Here is a 19,108-nt window from a genome sequence, read left to right as displayed (position 1 = left end):
GATAGTCGGGGGTACTACTCATGTTAGATAGTCTGGGTTACTACTTATGTTAGATAGTCGGGGGTACTACTTATGTTAGATAGTCAGGGGTACTCCTTATGTTAGATAGTCAGGGGTACTTCTTATGTTAGATAGTCAGGGGTACTTCTTATGTTAGATAGTCAGGGGTACTTCTTATGTTAGATAGTCAGGGGTACTACTTATGTTAGATAGTCAGGGGTACTACTTATGTTAGATAGTCAGGGGTACTACTTAAACAAGTGATTTCATGTTAGATAGTCAGGGGTACTACTTAAACAAGTGATTTCAAAATCACTTCCTTGAGTGATTTTGGCTGTGAAATATTTAAAATTTTCACACACACTTTTCAAAATTACTGAAACAAGCTAAATCAAAAGAGAAAAAAATAAGTGAAAAAAACTTAAGTGAATCAGCAAAATTAACAACATTTGATATCGAGTGTATTGGTAATAATTTTGTGTGTTTTTATAGTATAGCTCCTTCCATTATCCAAATGATATCAGATAATCAATATCATTTCATAAGATTAACCCTTCCGACCTCACTAAAATCTGATATAGTAGTATCAGCTAAAATCTAATGCCAAACGCTAGAAGTAAAAGTGAAATACAGGTACACCTTTCGTTTGGTCATGGCTTTTAAATGTCTAAATTTAAGTGTTCCCGTACATATTTTGCCTATTTAGGACAATTAAAATGATTTTGTCAAACTAGTTCTATTTTCCCCTTTTATAAAACATAAATAAATGATAGAAGTGTATATCATTTCATTCCGACATTACAACTAAATTTAATTTCCAGACTTTACCCGGTTCATTTCTTAGTTTTGAAACTTATTTGAATTCAAATAAAACAGAATCACCAAATATAATTAAATAATTCAACGGCGATTCACTTGTATTAGTCAACACCTTGAAAATGTATTTTAAATTTGTGTATTAAACGAGACTGTCTCCTGTCGTATAATCCACAAATCCGAATAGACAGTCACACCTGGCACGGTGTGCCCCAGAGGCCAAGCTTATTACCGATCTGCAAATAACATTTCACCTTTATACAGGCCTTTCTCAGGTATTGTCGCGGAATAATACACACATCACATCACATGTACCTAGTCATAGTAGGGAGTAAGAGGTCAATAAGCATAAACCTATATATATTGTCTTAACAGTTTAAGTTATATACTTTAATTTATTCACTTTATCAGTCTGAAAAAGCATATATTAAAGCAAAAAAATTATTAATAATAATTTCTTGTGCTGTCTGCAAAAATAAATCGAAATATATACGGTAAATATAGAAAATTTATCTCATAAATGTGTACAACTACACGTCTGTGCGTTTTATTTTCTTATTATTGGATGGTTATAAGATATAGCAATAGTCATCGACGCGCTTACGATTACGTTAAAATATGATTAAAAACCAAGAGTTTTAATGATTGTATTTTAAATCCCGGCATGCAAAAAAAACAGGAGAAAACGTCACAACCTACAGGAAGTAGTCAAAATTTTTTCATTAATTATTGAATTTCTCCTTTATTACTGCACATATCGCAACAAAACTTTGGGAATATATATATTATGTCATAATGAACATATTTAAACCATATGTAAAAAATCGTGAATTTTCCCTTTAATGGTAAAAAGACCAGAATTCCATTGAAAAAACAACTATGTACATGCAGAAATTGTCATTTGCTTGATAAGCCTGCCAGTTTTTACAGTTCATTTAAATATGCAAAAACTGGAATAATTTGTAGATCAGGACATAACCTTAAAATAAATCATTCTAATTCTAAAGAAACTGAATCAGGTCACCTAAATGATGACCTTTGTCTGATAGTAAGAGTAGTTAATGGATATTTGTTACAGAACAATTCCTAAGGATAATTTTAAAAGCTTTAGGCACTAACTTACTGCCCAAGAGCACTGGTGAAATTAATATCCAAAGATAAAGGGATATTTGATTTATGTAGGAAAATTAAAGAAAAGTTTGTGAAAAATGGAAAATCAATGAAATTAGCATTTGAAGATCAAAGAAAACACCAAAATCACTTAAATAGGTGATAACTGAATTTAAAAATTCACTGAAATAGGTGATATTGAAATCACTTGTTTAAGTAGCACCCCTGGTAAATTTCAATTGTGGTATGTCATTGTTGAATAGGTCTGTAGATGTTCATAGTATATGTCATACATGTAGCAGAGGTCGCGACATCTTTTTTTCCCTGGTGGTCCCTGAAGAAAATCTGCTGGTCCTCACTATTAACTCTTGAAAAATGCTAAAATTGTGGCAGTCCTGTGCAAAAATTTGGTGGTAAAGTCCGGAGGACCCCCACTTTTCGCAAACTCTGATGTAGATCTGTATATTTGATACATGCTTCTTACCAGTTATTACATTTGAAAATATCATCTTGATTAACTAAAGGCCTCCCTCCACCCACAGGTCGTTGAATCTTTTTACTATGGAATGACCTCTGACTGTTAGACCAGTAAACATTAGGATATCTTAAAACTAGTGTCCAATGATAGGGTGATAACTGAAGAACATCAACACATCTTACAAATGATCTTCTCAAGAACCACTGTAGAATTTTATTATCAACACACTTCTTAATGTTGTTTACTGAAAACACAAATTATATATATATCAGTCAAGGGTCTAACTTAAATAAGTTATTAGAAAAAAATAACATACATGTTGTTATTGTGGGCTAAAATATCAAAAAACTATGATAATATATGTATGTTACATGTTTCAATGGGAAAAAATACAACCTTTATTTTGTTAAATAGTTCTCAAGTTCCATTGATATTATAATTTTCTTTAAGTATACTAATCTTTGCCAAGATATAACAGCTCATAGTTTACAAATCATGCATAGTATTCAGAGCTCAGACATAAACAAGTCGATTTCTGTTTTTGACTTAAAGAAGTCAAAACATGTATTTATTATAAAAATGTGTTTCAATTTTAGACTTATCTAAGTCAGAAAATGACAGACTTGTTTAGGTCTATTTATGTTGATGAAAAAACTTAATTGTACTTGGTGGCCAAAGTACACCACCTATGACAGCAAAAACCTGTCTGAGAGTTCACAAGGACTTGAGCTATTAATATTTAATTATCTTATTGAACATTCTTACTAAACACAGATGTTTTGCCTCATTAAGTGTGGTTCCAGGTGGTTGCATTGTAAGGTTAATTAACATTATCTCCGATTTTTTAGACTCTCATTCATATTTTTCTTTAGAAGACAAAGCATTGTCCTTCAATGTTGTCATTATTTGATTTAGATGCATGACCTTTTTGTAAATATGCGTGGGTCTTGAAGTTAACCAATTTTGATAACTTATCGACTGGTAGGAGTCTATATTTGCAACTTTTTGATTCTGATGAATTATTTCTTGCTTAACAATATTTGACTTATTAAAGTCGTATTTTGTCTTGCATTAAAGGGAGACAAATCCTAAAACTTGCAAATCTAGACTTCTATGAGTCAAAAGCAGATTCAGACTTATTTATGTCTGAGCTCTGACTGGACAGTATTAGGGTACCTATGTTATTACAGAAAATATATTCCTGCAATAACAAAAGGGTGTTATTACAGCTTCTCTATAGCTTTGCTCTGACTTGCATAACAATGTATTTCAATTCATTGTAAGAAATGATGATCAGAGCTTCCAATGAGGCACTGCGCAAGATTCCTGGTGTCTCATTTACTCTCATATAGTAAGTTTCATGCTTGTAATAACTAAGCCTTGTTACCACAGCTTAGTTTGCGATTTAAAGCCTTGTCTCATTCATTTACCATGGTTGATCAAAATTGTATTAATGGAATTAGAAAATTAGTTATCAAGGTAATATATTAAGCTACTGCGCAAAGTTTTGAAAATTCCCAAGTGCTCATTAAAGATAAAATATTTATGATATATTTAACTGATAGCAAACATATGTTATTACAGACTAAGGGGAAAAAAAGGTAGACAACTCATGAAAGTGTCTGTAATAACACATGTATGTTATTTTTCTCTGATAACTTATTTAAGTTAGACCCTTGACTGTACATGTCATACCTGTCATATGATGAGTTTATTTATGTCAATATTGCATGTCCAATGTATTAAAAGCATGTTTAATCACAATAACAGCAAATACTTTCCTTTATTCTAAGTGTTATGCCACCAAAACATAGTATGTCACATGCGGTTGCATACACAAAAGGGTTGAAAAAAATATTCCCTTCAATTTACAATATTGTAGGAAACTAATCCTCATTTCATTGCAGAAAACAATTTTTTGACAGGTCAAGTAAGGTGATGACCTTGTACTGAATCTAGGATAATGACATACAAATCACTTGTTTAAATGTCAAAAAGCAAAAGAATGAACAGTGCAATAAGGCATCAAACATGTCAAAGCAAAAAAATAAAATTGTCTTTCAAAATGTCTTAGTCAGCTTCAGCTAAATAAATGTGTGCCCACCTCAAATGGAATCGTTTCTTATTTTATCATTTCTTTTGGATATTTCTGGAAATATTTTGCATCAATAAGCACAAAAAAAGTAGGACTTTCAAGTGCGTTACTACATGTACTACATGTATGTAAAATTCAAAAGATTTGTATGTTTTTGAGTTCAAGAAAAAAAAACACTTCACTTATTCATGTTTTGTTGTTCCTGAAATACTTCAAGCATTGTCAAGTATTTACAAATACTATTGATGCATTTAACTTTTGTAAATTTCATGCCATAAAATAAAATAGAAAAAAAAGGCCCTGTTCACTGTTTATTTTTAACACCAGAAAACTGTGTTCCCTGAAAACAGGGAATACCCCACTGTTCCTGAATTGTGCCCAATGCAGCCTTTCAATTATTTGCACTAGACTACCAGAGTCCTATTTAGGTGAGGCACAGGGGGTGTATGATCTATGATAGATGTTTTGGGCGGAATGTATGCTAGCTAGTCGACTGGTATGTGTTATACATTGTGTTAATAGTGCTATTAACACAATATTGAGACTGTCATGAATACACTTATCGCTACTCGTCCGACCGCCATTGTTGTATGTATCATGTATGTTTGTAAATAGCCCTCAGTTTATGGAGCACCCCTAAAGAACTGTGAGGGTACAGTGGAATCTGTGTACATTCCTATCGAGATTAATGAAGATGTGCCACCAACATATTTACAGTTTATAATATTTACAAGGACAATACCCACCCCAACACGAGGGAGTGTTAGGCCTAAAAAAAAATAATCTGTGTTTCCAGTAACATCACATCAAAACATGTAGTCAATTGACATATTATATTTCCACCTCAAAACATTTATCATAAGTTCCCCTATGGATGGGGAGGGAGCCTGCAGGGTCTCCGCTTTTTGTGGAAAAATTTGGTTGATTATGTACTGGATCAATGGATCAGTCACCTCTTTAGGCAGTCTACAGGGGTTTGTTATAATTGCCGGGGTTTACTTTCCATACAAAACCCTAAACTAGAGGCTCTCAAGAGCCTGTGTCGCTCACCTTTGTGCATATGAAACAATGGACACAGATAAATTTATGACAAAATTGTGTTTTGGTGATGGTGATGTGTTTGTAGATCTTCTATACTGAACATTCTTGTTGCTACAATTATTTCTATCTATAATGTACTTGGCCCAGTAATAACAGTTGACGAATGGTTGAAAAAATTTTCTAAAAAAAATTACAAAAATTTACAAAAATTTATGAAAATTGTTAAAAATCGACTATAAAGGGCAATAACTCCTTAAGGGATAAATTGACAATTTTGGTCATGTTGACTTATTTGTAGATCTCATTTTGCTGAACATTATTGCTGTTTACAGTTTAAATCTCTATCTATAATAACATTCAAGATAATAACCAAAATTTCCCTAAAATTACTAATTGGGGGGCAGCAACCCAACAACTGGTTGTCCGATTTGTCCAAAAAAATTAAGGGCAGATAGATCTTGACCGTCACCTATGTCAGACCTAATAGACAATTTTCAGGCCTGTAGCCAGGAATTTCCAACAATATCCAAGGGGGGGGGGGGGGGGTTGTTGGACTCACAAACTCGACTTTAACAGTCACAATTCGAACAGAACATTGACTTTAACAGTGCTTATTTGTTTTCAAGGGGGGGTTCATCCGAACATATTATATTCGTCCGAACCCCCCTGGCTACGGGTATGATTTTACCACACATCAGAATTGCTCTAAATGCTTTGGTTTCAGAGATATAAGCTACATTTCACATCATGTACTCTTTTTAGCCATGGCGGCCATTTTTGTTGGATAGCCTGGTCACACCACACATTTTTTAAAATAGAGACCCCAATGATGATCGTGGACAAGTTTGGTTAAATTTGACCCAGTAGTTTCAGAGGAGAAGATTTTTTTAAAAGAATACTAAAACTTTTGAAAAATGATTAAAAATGGACTATAAAGGGCAATAACTCCTTAAGGGGTCAACTAACAATTTTGGACATGTTGACTTATTTGAAGATATTACTTTGCTGAACATTATTGCTGTTTACAGTTTATCTCTATCTATAATAACATTCAAGATTATCATGATTATAACCAAAATCTGCAAAATTTCCTTAAAATTACTAATTTGGGGGCAGCAACCCAACAATGGGTTGTCAGATTTGTCTGAAAATTTCAGGGCAGATAGATCTTGACCTAATAAACAATTTTACCACCATGTTAGATTTGCTCTAAATGCTTTGGTTTCAGAGTTATAAGCCAAAATCTACATTTTACCCCATGTTCTATTTTAGCCATGTATCTGTATCTGTATGGGTACGTCATAGCTACCAATTCTGGCTTTTATACAACGGGAGTATCTGTATTAGGAAATCCCTCCTTCAACATGTTCAAAGGAGCACTTCATAATGAATATATAAATGTTTTCAAGAAGTCTATTTGTTTATATACATGATCATGATGATATACACTTAGTTTGAAAATATAAAAAATATAAATATAAATGTATATACATGGCGGCCATCTTGGTTGGTTGGCTGGGTCATAGGTAATCCGAGATTACTCTGATGTCCAACGGCTGTTTTGCCAGACAAGCTGGGGCCGTGGGACGTCAGAGCTCGTCCCATATCAAAAAGTGGATATTTCCCCACCCAAAATAGATGCACTGCTTCGTCGCTTCTGATGCCGACTGACGGCCTTGGAATTATATAAATCGTGCATCAATCTGTTCATTTTTCATTTATCTCTTCATTTATGTAAGTTTCACCTACCTGCCAACCTTTATTTTTCCATATTTTAACAGTTTTCACAGTGACCCATATGCATCGATTTCGGCATTTTGACTTTCACTTTCAAATGGACGTCAAGTTACGAGAGAGTTTGTGGTCTCGAGACTCAAAATATGCAAATATTAATGTTTAACATTTAGTAGCCAACCATGATTTTTCACCTCCTTTACAGGAGATCGGTATGAAGCATTTAGTTCCGACCACGTTACAATTGGAAGCTCTCGGATATTTAGATAACTTGCATCGTAAATGAACGAGGTGTTACATTATGGTCATTTGCATAAATCATCACTGTTTTCTCGTGGTCACGTGATTATCTTTGAACATGAGAGGCAAAATGCCGAAATCGATGGGTCACTGTGAAAACTGTTAAAATATGGAAAAATAAAGGTTGGCAGGTAGGTGAAACTTACATAAATGAAGAGATAAATGAATCAAAGCGTGAAAGCGCTGTAAAGGCAGTTAATTACAGGTTGTGTGTATTTCTAGTCCAGTTATATCATTATCTTCCATAGAACAGAGGTGGTTTGTAGAATTTAAGATTTAGAGTTCTTTTGTACCTAGTTCACCTATATCAATGTATATCTATAGTCTACTGTTTACAGTATATTTTCTGTGCCTCGCCATGAAATGCATTTTTAGCCATGGCCTTGTCAGTTTGCTTTAAATTTATGAGTTTGACTGTCCCTTTGGTGTCTTTCGTCCCTCTTCTTTAGACATATAAGAACTTTTCCTTTTCAATATAAATAGACTATTTTTAATTATTGATTGTACATGTTGTATACGCATATTCTATGACTCCCATAAAAAATAGTTCACAAAGATTGACTAGTCTCTGTACTGTGTGTATAGCAAGAACATCAAGTAACATAATGGTAAATGTACATAGTAACACATCAACTTTTTTGATGACCATACCTGCCAACTGTCAGTATTTGCAGAGTATTTCCCCCATCAAGCTCGAGGCTCCCAAATGGAAATTTTGTAAGAGCAATTTTGTCGACTATTTTAAAGAAAACAATTAATTCAACAATGGCAATGAGCTTGTTTATGCACGAAGAAGCCAAAAACCACATTAGAATATATTTGAAGGGAATCCATGACAAATCGCCCCATTAGAAATAGCCCCACTTTTTCACTAACTCGCCCCACTTTAAAAAAAAACTGCCCCAACCTGGATAACCAAATCGCCCCACTTGTGAAATGTGTTATATCCCTTAATATTACTCCTGCCAACTTGCCCCACCTAATAGAAAACGATAATATCTAGATAAATATATTATTAACCAGGAAGAATTTACTAATGCCAACTCGCCCCACTCATGTAAAAAGATGTTATCCCGTTGTATATAAGTTAAATTCCGTTAATATTACTCCTGCTAACTGGTCCCACCTAATGGAAATCGGTGAAATCTAGATAAATATATTATTAACCAGGATGAATTTTGTAATGCCAACTCTCCCCACTTATGGAAAAAGATGTTATCCCGTTGAATATAAGTTAAATTCCTTATATTGCATTATGATACAATTAACAGGTTTCTTTTCAATTGTTATGCAAATAACTAAGCTTCAAAACTTAGTTATTCTTCAACAATACATTTTTTTTTTAGAATTATAATTTCAGTATATCAATAATAGTAATTAAATAAATTTTCGGTTTGTTTGTATTCTGTGTAGATTAGTTTTCATTAAAGTGGTGCGAGTTTTTATTTTTAATTATATATATATATATTAATCTAAATATTACCGTTTTTTTATAAGTAGGGCGGGTTGGCAGGAGTAATATTTAACATGATTTAACCAATTTCACATGTGGGGCGATTTGATAAATCAGTTTGTGGCGGTTTTTAAAAGTGGGTGATTGGCCAGTGGGGCGACTTGTCCTGCTTCCATTTGAAGGCCCCCTTGAAGGTATTGTATGACTATATGAACCATCTTTCACGTAAAACCCCCATGTGCATTTTGAAAAGTTGGCAGATATGTTTCTAACTCCAGGCAAAATCTACCGGTATGAATGAAAAAGAAGTTTTCAATTAAGGCTCTGTGGCCATAACAGCTGTCTCATTAGCATTTTAACCACTTCCCATATTTGCAATTAAAACAATAGAAGAAAATTATTCAACGCAAAAACAAAACTTACTTGTAAATATGAAATTCTCTTTACGGTATGAGTTTTTCTCATTGTTTGAGATTGTACAGTAGTACCTGTAACTGCTTATACCTATTTCTTATTCACTTTTGCTTGATAAACTCACTAAATATCATGTATATACATTGTACCACATCTCCTTATTTTTATATGCATTCCAATAACATGAACAATTGTAATTCAATTCTATATACCAAAGCAAAATGAACTGCACCACTTTCATTCACTAGTATGCATCTTTTGGCAAAATACAAGTTCTTAAATGACACAAGATATATTTATTGATAAAAAAATAAAATTTAGTATACAACTCTTTAACAGGTATAAAAAAAAAGCACAGCTGTGTCATAACTTGTGAAATCTGTGCTGAAAACATAGACATTGATGGTATTTGAGTAATTCCATATGTGAAGCTCAACATTAGCTCGTCAGTTGGTGGTGGACAGTTATAGTTCCTTTCTGCAGGCTAGGATGAATGACTTTTCAGGAAAACCAATTTCACAAATCAAAACTTTCCTCTAGATTTCTCCTACAATATTCATCCAGTTTAGTTCTTTTGGTTTAATTGGACACCGTCCTGATTTTTAATTTTGCAAACCATTCAGTCTCTTGCTTGCAAATGGTGCATGAAAATAGGATGGGTATGGCAGTAGACAAGTCTCTTTAAAGTGGGTTTGTGCCCTGAAAAAAAGTTTTATAACTTAAGTTTTTTTGAAACTTGTGCAACACACATACCTAAATAACTATAACATAGAAGAGAGCATCATTCGTGTCAATGTTTTGTTCCTGTTTACATGTACATTGTCATTGATATTTTTTTCAGAAAGCCTGAGGCATAGCTCATGAATTCCTGTCATTACATCCTAAATTAACATAATTACTGCTAGAATAATTATCAGTATGATATACGTACACTATCATTGTACAGCCCAAGTCTTCAGTATATATAATTGTTGCATTCATTCACTCCTGTGTTCAGTCCTTCAAAAATATTTAAACATCAACAAATGAACTTTAATAAGGACAAGAAAACACTAAAAAAAGATACGTACATACAACCCGTGTTTAAGTGTATTTGAAAGAGAAATATATAAATATATCTGGTTAAACGATGTATAAAGGAGGAAAAAATTGTAGATATTGCATTACGATGCTTTCTACCTAATAGCACGTGGATATGTTTACATATTTAGACTTGACCCAGTATGACCTGACCTTGTAGGTCACCGCCGTCGTTTAAACACTAGACTACAGTCGTGTATAAGACAATAAAATGCTTAAGCCTGTACTATTTGTGTGAAATAAATGTGTTTTTTCTGTACATTTAAATTGTTTTACCTGATAGCAAGGACGTATATCTATCCGTTTCCTTCTCAATTCACTTTGTCAATTTCTTCGAGCTTCTTCAAAACATACTTATTACTGCGCCCGGAAGTGAAAAAAATATTAGAAATCCTCGTAAAATAATGCTATTTTCAATTTTGTGGAATCCATTTTGTTATATTTATTATATAACATGTATAAAGATAAAAAAAGTTACGATTAATTATGAATTTGCATATCATTATACGGAACATTTATGGACTATTTTTCCATAGCTGTAAGTCGGTCATTTTGGCGGGAAATCATGTACACATACACACGTAGATTGGCTGGTACCTGATCGTAATGTTACACATCAGATATATCAAATAGCTAATACCCGGAACGTAGTACCGGGAACCAGGATAATACGTAGACAACATACATAACTAATACCGAAATTGAAAACGCTTTACGGTTTCTCGTTTATAAACCGAATTCCGCTTTGAATTATAGAAGATGCAATATTAATCATGCTCAGTCGACTTTTCATTGTTATATCAACGTCTGAACTAATTAAAAAATCTTTAGATGTCAGATAACACTCGAAATTGACCCGACCTCTTTCCACACGGAATACAAATAATGATAGTTTGTAGTCAGGTTGACTGCTTATAATGCAAAATACACATTAATAACAAGTTCTATAAAACGAACAATACACACTGATCGTTTCTTTAGTCCCCAATGTAAATGAAAGAAACAAAAACCATATCATACCATAAACAATGATAAAAAGAAGAGGAGAAATTCGAACATTTCCGGATCTATTTCTGGCCAAAAGACCCCCTGCATAGATTGCGTATGAAAAGATGAACCTCATGACTTGAAAGTCAGGCCTTAAAGCACTGCCTTTAAAAATGAACAGTTTGATGCTTGATTTATATAATTCCAAGGCCGTCAGTCGGCATCAGAAGCGACGAAGCAGCGCATCTATTTTTTAGGGTGGGCAAATATCCACTTTTTGATATGGGACGAGCTCTGACGTCCCATGGCCCCAGCTTGTCTGGCAAAACAGCCGTTGGACGTCAGAGTAATCTCGGACTAGGTCATAGGACACATTTTTTAAACTAGATACCCAATGATGATTGTGGCCATAGTTTTAGAGGAGAAGATTTTTGTAAAAGTTTACGGACGACGGACGCCAAGTGATGAGAAACGCTCATTTGACCTTTCAGGTCAGGTGAGCTAAAAAAGGGTTCGTATGGATAGTTAACCCTGCAATTGTAAAATAACCCTGTGGGCAGTCAGTTGGCCAAAACTTCTTAAATTTTCCGGATCCGTCTCTGCTTACCATGCTTACCATGCATTGTGTTCAAACACATTATCCTGATTTTCAAGGTTTCTGTTTCCGAATTGTGGGCGTTTTTCCGTTTCGTTTTCAGTTGATAAATCCGTTAATTTGTCCACAGTATCATTCATATTTTTGCCTCACGTCGCAACTTTGAATATAAATATTAGTATGGTATCTACCCCATTAATGGAAGTAGAGAGCAAAGGTAAAACTGGACAGGGATCCACTTGTGCAATATTTAAAAAAAAACATATACGGTGTAGATATGAGGAAAATCCGGATTGTAATAGTTTATAATTGTCAGCCTTTAAAAACAGCATATTAATGTGGAAGATATCGTTAGAATACAATATATATATATAAAATGACTGAATAAATAGTCAACGATTAATCTTACAGGGCGATGGATCATGTAATATGATTCTGTACACTACAACAGCTGCACTACAAAATATAATATATATATAACAAGTCAAAAAGGGTACAACATCACCATTAAATAACTATAAAATGAACAAATATTAGATATTTCGGATAACAGATATCCTTCTTCAATAATAGCACGATGTCAAATGAATCGTCAATATATTCAAACTGAGAAACTATATAAATCTTGAAATTTATACAATTTAAGCGAACACCACAGACGCTGGTACAATCAGTTTAAAATTTCCAAACACGGCGCAAAGATTACAAAGATATGCCAAATAAAAATAGTTATTTGCGATGTGAAATGTCACAACTCTTAATTTCCAAAGGTTGTGACAGTTTAGATGTTATAACTGCATGGAGGGCAGTCCTCAAACCAAAAAATAAAAAATGCCCTAACCGATCCAAGTTGGTATATATATATTCAACTCATCTAAACATCAACCCTCCATGCCTTATATATCTGAAAATTAGCTTTTTTCGCAAATGTTTTGTTCTTCCCTCGCCGGGATCGAACCCATGCTACTGAGATATCGTGACACCAAATCGCCTGCACTCTAGCCGTCCTGCTAGACCACACGACCACTTGGGCTTCATAAAAATGAAGCTTTCGGTGGCCGGGTGTTACCTTTCTACGCCTGTTTTAATCTAGCGTCGTACTACAGTACATGATATATAAGGGATGAAGATGCTATTCTTACAGATCAGCTAAATTGTCTATAGTAATTAACGGGATCCTACAAATTAATGTAAGATACAGTCACAGAAAATAATTATATTTATTAGTACGTCTGAGCCAGTGACAACTCTACAACAGATATATCCATCAGATCACCAGCAGTGATGGTGATACATGGCTGTGTACATTGTGTATATACAACTCGTCTAAACATCAACCCAACAATGTTATATAATTAGATCTGTAAATTTGCTTTCGCTAATTTTTTGTTCTTCCCTTATAAATTACCTAAATAAAGTCATATATTATATATATAAGTAAATCTTATTTATAGTCGGGCATGCTATGTACAAATCAACACAGTAAACATGAGCTCTGCACATACTACACATGCAAATAAAACACATGCATAATATAATAGCTAAGCAAACATTCATAAATAAAGGGGCCAGTTGAAGGACGCCTCCGGGTGCGGAAATTTCTCGCTACATTGAAGACCTGTTGGTGACCTTCTTCTGTTGTTTTTTTCTATGGTCGGGTTGTTGTCTCTTTGGCACATTCCCCATTTCCATTCTCAATTTTATAAATAAAATCTAGCAAGATAAACAGAAAAGAAAAGCATATTTTGTTTTAACAAGCTTAATTTGCCTTAGACAAAGAAAAAAGCTAAAGCAAATAAATAAACTATAAACAATAAACAGAACACTGATGGCTATAGAAGATTTCTGCTGTGTCGGAGCCGACAGCTATGTTATTGTCTACATGAGCTAAACTCCTTTTGTCATACCTTGTAATTATAGGTTGTGATAAATAAAATGTGAGTTGATATGTAAAATTATTTGAGTTAGTTTAAAATTTTATATATTGTGTAAGAACTCTGGATTGGATTTTGTCACAATTTTGTAAGTTTCTAGTGCCAAGCTTTTCATGCGTCCGATTTTAAGTGTTGGTAGTTTAGATTGTTCGAGTAATGGTTCATATGATTTTGTAAAATTGAAAATGGAAATGGGGAATGTGTCAAAGAGACAACAACCCGACAACAGAACAGACAACAGCAGAAGGTCACCAATAGGTCTTCAATGCAGCGAGAAACTCCCGCACCCGGAGTCGTCGTTCAGTGTAGTCATTATAGATGAATCTGAGCGCTCGTACATGCAGTTTATCATTTTTTTTTGTGTTGCACTCGCTTCAGAAATGCCATGTAAGTGGATAACTTTAGTAACTTAGGTTTGACATAATGAGAGAATGGTAAATTGTATTTTTTGCCAGTTTGTTCATGTGTGAACCAAATCTTTTCAAAACGTTTAAATGCCTGGATACTTTTTTGCATTTTTATTATAGATATGGGCTGGTTAAAGTCGAGCTTTAAATCAAACTCCAAGTAGTTTTACTTTATCATCGCTTTTGATGTTGTTTCCATTTCAGTTGAAGGCTTTGTTGAGTTTATGTGTTTTACTACAAATCACTATGGGTTGACATTTTTCTGGATTAGCCTGCATTTTATTTTGTGAAAACCATGATATTTAGTGAACCACTGTCTTCCTCCAAGGATTTAACAACTAATGCCCAAAAAAACCCTGATTTTGAAAGGGTACAAAAGAAACGTAAATAATATTTTACAAAAAGTGGACAATAAAAATGCAAAATAAGAGAGAGAAGAACGATCAGGATCATTTGTATGGTTGAACTGTTCAAATCTGTTCTAGAGTATTAATTCTGTAAAGTTGTCACATACTTAGACGTTCATTATAAAAAAGAAGATATGGTATGATAGCCAATGAGACAACTCTCCACAAGAACCAAAATGACAGAGAAATAAACAACTATAGGTCACTGTACATCCTTCATCAATAAGCAAAGCTCATACCGCATAGTCATCTATAATAGGCCCCAAAGTGACAATGTAAAACAATTCAAACGAGAAAACTAACGGCCTAACTTATGTACACAAAATGAACCATTGAACGAAAAACAAATATGTAACACACAAACCACTGAATTACAGGCTCCTGACTTGGAACAGGCACATACATACAGAATGTTGATAAAAATAACATACATCTAACAAACATGTATATATAATGAAATTTGATGTGTGACAGCATGGTCAGTAAAATTATCTTTTCTTTGCGTCAAATAGCTGATCTACAAACTACACGGTCTATTTGCCACAATAATCATGTGTAACAACCATAGACTAAGCCGACGGGAAAGACATAACTGAACAGAATAAAGCTATATTTTCCTATAACCTATAGTAACTGGTCCTATAACTTATAGTAACATAATCAGGGGCGTATGTAATTATTATTTATTTACTCACATGAAACAAACCGGGGTGTGGTATTCAGTACGTAGGAGAAACTGGACGATATTTATCTAAACGCACTCAAGAACATCTGTATCGTTTTAAAAGACCCAATAAATTCAAAAGTATCATTTACCAACACCTTAAGAAGCACAACCATCCTTTTAAAAATTTAGCAGTTCAACCTTTAGAAGTAGTAAATAAGCAGCCTGGTGAATCGCATTCAAAGTTTGTACGATCACGGAAAATAATTGAATTAAATTGGATTAAAAAATTACAGACAGTTTACCCTCTCGGTCTAAATGATAATATCATGGGAATTGGTAATATATCTAGAACCAATTCCGTTAACATTTTGGATATAGTTTCTAAAACTGTTCGTAAAAAACGTTCTCACGGTCGTAGAACAAATCGCAATCAAAGAAAATTTCGGGCCAATCATACCAATATTTCGGACCTAATTTCTATTTCAAAAAACAACGGCAGACATTATCTTTTAACAAAACTCTGTTCGTTACCGGTTAATAAGTTAAATAAAATTTTGGAGGATTGCAACACAATTTCATATAGCAGTCCTAAGTATGAAATTGTTCAAATTATTATGGCATATTGTTATTCTAAATTATTTCCCAAAATTGATCGCCCTGAAGATCATAAAAAACATTTTATTAAAATTAAGTATGTCAATAAAGGCTTTGATTTTGTAAATATTGCCGGTATATTTAACGACCATTCTGTTAAAGAACAAATTCCTGGATATTTTGACAATACTGAGCTACCTCTTATTTGTTATATTTACAAGAAATCTACCCGGAAATTTGTGTTTAACTATAGTCAATTGTGTAAAGATGTTAATATCAGTGAAAATACACCTACTTCATGTAATTGCAGTAATTCCGAATATATTTATGGACCCATTTCCCATGCTATAACAGGAGATCTTAACATCGTTCAAGACCGAGAGTTAAAATCATTCCTCAGTAAAGGACCTAAATATCGTCCCCCGTCAATTATTAATTGGAATGAGTGTCGTAATATCATCCACGACTCACTCCATACTTACTGTATGAAATGGATAAAACGGGAAAAAGCTGACAAAAAATCTTTGGACTCTATTTTTAATTCAGTAATGAAGATAGTTGATATACGTATTCAACATTTTAAAGAACATTTTACTATAAACAATAACAACAATAAACCTATTTCTCGTATCAAACATAAACTAAAAGAACTAGCCAAGGAATTTGTTTTTGTCCCGGCAGATAAAGCTGCTAATAATATTATTATTGTTTGACGTAAATTTTACATTGAGGTTCTGAAAAAGGAAATCACCAATTCACCAACATTCCAACTTACTCCATTTTCAGAAAACGAAATCTGTAACAAACATAAACTTTTAGGCACCGCTTTACAAGCAGAGCCAAATACAATAAAAGTCCCAACTATGTATTGGCTTCCGAAGCTACACAAAACCCCTTACAAATATAGATTTATTTCGTCTTCAAGCCATTGTTCAACTACTAAATTGTCTATTCTTCTTACCAGCACACTTGGTACAATTAAAAACCTGATAATAAATTGTTCAAATAAGGCCTTCGAAAATAGTGGAATAAATTACTTTTGGAGTGTCAAGAACTCGTTGGAAGTACTTGATAAATTGCATGCTTATATTGGTGATTTTGAATCTGTTCAGAGTTTTGATTTTTCTACCCTGTATACCACATTGCCTCACATTCTCATTAAGAAAAAATTCACACACCTAATTAAATGGGCATTCAAAAAATCAGAATGTGAATATATATGTTCAAACTCTTTTAGGTCATTTTTTAGTAGCAATAAACAAAAAAACTATGTTAATTGGACATGCTTTGATACTATATATGCCCTTGAATTTTTACTAGATAACATTTTTGTTCGCTTTGGGGATTCCGTATATCGTCAGATTATCGGAATTCCAATGGGGACTAACTGTGCACCACTTATTGCGGACCTGTTTTTGTATTGTTATGAGTTACAATTTATGACAAAAATAAGCAAAGACCCATCGAAACAACATCTGATAAACAAATTTAATAATACTTTTAGATATTTGGATGATATTTTGGCTCTCAATAATGACGACTTCAGTATGTATATTAATGAAATTTATCCTGTTGAACTTACTTTAAATAAAGCTAATACTAACAATGACCACTGCCCTTTTCTCGATCTTGATATCTATATCACTAATGGAAAGCTGAATACTAAAATTTATGATAAAAGGGATGATTTTTCATTTCCTATCGTTAATTATCCGTTTTTAGATGGTGACGTTCCCTTGTCACCATCTTACGGTGTTTATATATCTCAACTTGTACGATTCGCTCGTGTATGTAACAATGTTTTAGATTTTAACGAGAGAAATTTATGTATTACTGAAAAATTATTACACCAGGGTTTTCGATATCACAAACTAGTCAAAACATTTACTAAATTTTATCATCGGTATAAAGACATCATTCGTAAATATAGCTCAACATGCAGACTTCTAATACGTTCAGGTATTTCACATCCAATTTTTTATGGTAATATTCTTTATAAAGCACAAAGGTGTCAGTATTCACCTCAGAAACTTACAAAACCTTTGAATAGACTTATTAAGAAGGGATATAATCACGATACTGTTGTCAAGTCATTAAAGATTGCATATTTTGGCGTTAATATTGAGTCACTGATAAGGTCTTTGCATCGGAACTAAACACATTTATTCTAAAAAACAGTTGTTGGCATGACACGGGTTATGTTCTTCTCATATATGTTATGATGGTATGATACTAAACCCCTAACGGGAAGGATTGTGCCTGATGTTCATATGATGAAATCATAATCTTTCAGTCAGTTTAGTTGAAGTCTGGAGCTGGCATGTCAGTTAACTGCTAGTAGTCTGTTGTTATTTATGTATTATTGTCATTTTGTTTATTTTCTTTGGTTACTTCTTCTGACATCAGACTCGGATTTCTCTTGAACTGAATTTTAATGTGCGTATTGTTATGCGTTTACTTTACTACATTGGTTAGAGGTATAGGGGGAGGGTTGAGATCTCACAAACATGTTTAACCCCGCCGCATTTTTGCGACTGTCCCAAGTCAGGAGCCTCTGGCCTTTGTTAGTCTTGTATTATTTTAATTTTAGTTTCTTGTGTACAATTTGGAAATTAGTATGGCGTTCATTATCACTGGACTAGTATATATTTGTTTAGGGGCCAGCTGAAGGACGCCTCCGGGTGCGGGAATTTCTCGCTACATTGAAGACCTGTTGGTGACCCTCTGCTATTGTTTTTTATTTGGGCGGGTTGTTGTCTCTTTGACACATTCCCCATTTCCATTCTCAATTTTACTGTTGCCACAATGACACAGAAGCACGGGTGTAAAAATATTCTTTCGTCATTATAGGTCTTTATGCATGGGTTAGAGTTAGGGTTAGAGTTATATTGTTCCATTTTGTAGACTTTCCCTTACTACTGAATCGTTTGTTCCCTCTACAATACGTGAATGAAATAAACGTGATGAAAAATTCGTAGTGTCGACTCTATTTCTAA

The 19,108-nt window shown here is 33.6% G+C and overlaps 1 protein-coding gene and 1 long non-coding RNA gene across 4 annotated transcripts in view; both read right to left on the bottom strand.

The window, feature by feature from the left end:
* The window catches only part of LOC139513902 (tRNA N(3)-cytidine methyltransferase METTL2-like), a 68,290-nt gene extending 55,957 nt beyond the window's left edge, over positions 1-12,333 (bottom strand). Inside the window, exons 1-2 of one of the 3 annotated variants that reach the window (XM_071302848.1) lie at positions 12,125-12,327; positions 2,411-2,648 (exon numbers count right to left, since the gene is read on the bottom strand). In XM_071302848.1, the coding sequence (XP_071158949.1) occupies positions 2,411-2,648; positions 12,125-12,146 (260 nt within the window). In that variant the 5' untranslated portion in view covers positions 12,147-12,327. Of the gene's footprint in view, positions 1-2,410; positions 2,649-12,115 lie in introns of all 3 variants that reach the window. The other 2 variants (XM_071302847.1, XM_071302850.1) reach the window with 2 other exon arrangements.
* On the bottom strand, positions 9,723-11,538 carry LOC139513903 (uncharacterized). Its single transcript, XR_011662540.1, has 2 exons — positions 10,798-11,538; positions 9,723-10,140 (listed from the first exon to the last, which is right to left on the bottom strand). It is a non-coding gene; the product is annotated as an uncharacterized lncRNA (long non-coding RNA).
* Positions 12,334-19,108: the final 6,775 nt, after the last annotated feature.

Source organism: Mytilus edulis, chromosome 2 (assembly GCF_963676685.1).
Source record: "Mytilus edulis chromosome 2, xbMytEdul2.2, whole genome shotgun sequence".
In the NCBI taxonomy this organism is placed as follows: domain Eukaryota; kingdom Metazoa; phylum Mollusca; class Bivalvia; order Mytilida; family Mytilidae; genus Mytilus; species Mytilus edulis.
The sequence above is the reverse complement of the archived record's forward strand: the minus strand, read 5'-3'. Positions and strand labels throughout refer to the sequence as shown.